This window comes from Callionymus lyra, chromosome 6 (assembly GCF_982586985.1).
Source record: "Callionymus lyra chromosome 6, fCalLyr1.hap1.1, whole genome shotgun sequence".
Taxonomy (NCBI): Eukaryota; Metazoa; Chordata; class Actinopteri; order Syngnathiformes; family Callionymidae; genus Callionymus; species Callionymus lyra.
Genome location: NC_141823.1, coordinates 24,518,957 through 24,521,124, shown reverse-complemented (window position 1 = coordinate 24,521,124; position 2,168 = coordinate 24,518,957). Strand labels below are relative to the sequence as shown.

Genomic DNA, 2,168 nt, shown 5'->3' with positions numbered 1-2,168 from the left:
AAAGAGCAACGGTTCATGTATACTATCTTGATCTAATGGTTGCCATTACCTATGGGTACTCTGCTGCAACCGCCATGGACTGGCGTATAACAGGTTTTATTTTTGAAATGTCATCCACTGTCCAAATTAAAAGTTCACCATGAATACAGAATAAAGCCTGAAACAGCAGCTGACTGTTTATCTTCTTAATTAATTTATTTTTTTACAATTTTAGTGTTTTTATTAGAGGTTGTTAAGACTGTAATTTGAAGCTGTGGTTACTGTTTATTGAACGATGGATTTACTGACATGATAGTGACTCATCCTTGTAAGTGATGAAACGGAGGATTTAAATGGGCAGCTGTGTACACTCCCTGCTATTGTCGTCAAACACAGCATAGACACAGTGTCAAATGTTGGAAAATGTATCTTCGAAACATGATATGTTATATTTAAATGATGTTCAATTTGTTGCTTTCATGTAGTGATGGTAATTGAAGTTATTTTGTCCTTCTTAGTCAAGTAAACAGACAACAGTATAAACATGTGATGTGTTTATTGAACAGAGAACACTTACATGCCACAGTCAAAAATATAAAATACATGCGCTCATCCATCCATCCATCGCCAAAAACCACAAGTCACAAATATCGCTGAATGTTAAACAGAGACATTGGTTTGCTCAAATGTTTGCATTTGTGATATGTTGACACATTCATGGGACATTCATAGGACGTCTAAATGCACTTCAGCAGGTAGGAGTTGCAGTTGGCCCCTCGCTCGCAGTCACAGAGTTTCCCGATTCTTGGTCCAAACTTCATGGCACAGCGGTCACCCATACCACACTGATAACAGGAAAAGAAATGCACCAGATATTAAACAATTCATGTTGAAAATTGGCCTTGATTATCCTTCCGTGTCAACCTATATTTTCATCCTATAACACCAGTTGAAATATTAAAAATTAGATCATTTCCTACTCCATTTTTATCTTCCCCAAGTCCTGTTCTTGCAAGGTTTTTACAATTACTTTCACAAAGACCTTTCTGTTTTATCCGTGTATGTTTCCAGGAACACACAAGCACAGGGATTATATTCTAAAATGTTTTCCCTTGGAAAGGCCAGATAACCGACCTCACTAATGAGTTGCTCCATGGATTATAGGCCAGTTGAAAAATGAGCTTGTTATCTTTTAATGAATGGGTGTTGTTCTTATTTAATTAAACAAGAGAAACCATCCTATATTAAATAATCAATCAAAAATGTTCATTAAAAAAAAAAAACGTGATGGAGTTACCAGTGGGATGCTTCCTCTTTTCTCTGTGGCAACACGAGAGTTCATCCTGCCCAGCAAAGTCTCCAGCGCTTCAATCTGCAAAACATATTTAGTCACATTTATTTGAAGGAATTAATTATTTTATATACATTTATATACATTATATTAAATTAAGTTGATTCTCAATATATTTAAGTAAACATTTGATAAAGGAACAAAAAATAAAAAGCCAAAAAGATGATTATAAAGAAAAAAGTTCTGTGAAACGACCTTCACCCTCCAGGGGTTCTTCAGGACTCACCAGGTCTCTGTCGGCTGCGGGTTCTGATCTTTCCACGGGTAGATCTTCCGTGGAGACGTCCTGTGGAATCTGGCCGTGACACATGACGGACAGCAGGCCGAGCAGCACCAGCCCACGCAGCGCGGCGGAGCTCTCCATGGTCCCGCTGCAGGGTTTTGGGGGTCTCGGATGTGGAGTGAGAAGAGTTTGGGGGAGTCCCGGTGTAGGATGAGGGAGCTGGAATCCTGGTGTGATAAGTTTAAGGAGGGGAGAAGAAATACCGCAGCAGGGTTTCTCCTCTCTTCTGATCTTTTATAGCGAGCAGAAGCTCCGCCCTGAGGATCTCCTCAACCTTTTTTTTATATAAAGTGTTGTGAATCTAAACTAAACCACAGACAACATCATCCAACAGGTGACTTTCTGAAAACGATGTTGTCAGTTCCTTACACTTGAATCTTCTACATTACTTTACGCTGATTGAACAAACAAATACGTTATGTTTTGCCCTAAAAAGTATTCAGACTTTTACCAGATCTGACTGAAATTATTTTTATGATCAATTTCTTGACAATGCGCTAGAAAAAACTTGCTACATAAATAAATAAGTATAGTGTTTGAAAGTCAGAAATACAA

At 38.2% G+C, this 2,168-nt stretch overlaps 1 protein-coding gene across 1 annotated transcript; it reads right to left on the bottom strand.

Annotated features, from left to right (window-relative positions):
* Positions 1 to 572: 572 nt before the first annotated feature.
* Positions 573 to 1,793, bottom strand: cartl (cocaine- and amphetamine-regulated transcript-like). The gene is made up of 3 exons (XM_087793469.1): positions 1,557 to 1,793; positions 1,277 to 1,351; positions 573 to 824 (listed from the first exon to the last, which is right to left on the bottom strand). Exons 1-3 carry the CDS (start codon positions 1,692 to 1,694, stop codon positions 717 to 719), a joined length of 321 nt encoding a protein of 106 aa, XP_087649595.1. The 5' UTR covers positions 1,695 to 1,793; the 3' UTR covers positions 573 to 716.
* Between the last annotated feature and the right edge of the window lie 375 nt (positions 1,794 to 2,168).

Bases quoted from the DNA above. Each gene is read 5' to 3' on its own strand.
- cartl (XM_087793469.1), bottom strand. From the start codon at position 1,694: ATGGAGAGCTCCGCCGCGCTGCGTGGGCTGGTGCTGCTCGGCCTGCTG. The intron at 1,352-1,556 runs GTGAGTCCTGAA...TATGTTTTGCAG, and splicing joins CCGCAGCCGACAGAGACCTG to ATTGAAGCGCTGGAGACTTT. The intron at 825-1,276 runs GTAACTCCATCA...TCCTGTTATCAG, and splicing joins AAAGAGGAAGCATCCCACTG to TGTGGTATGGGTGACCGCTG.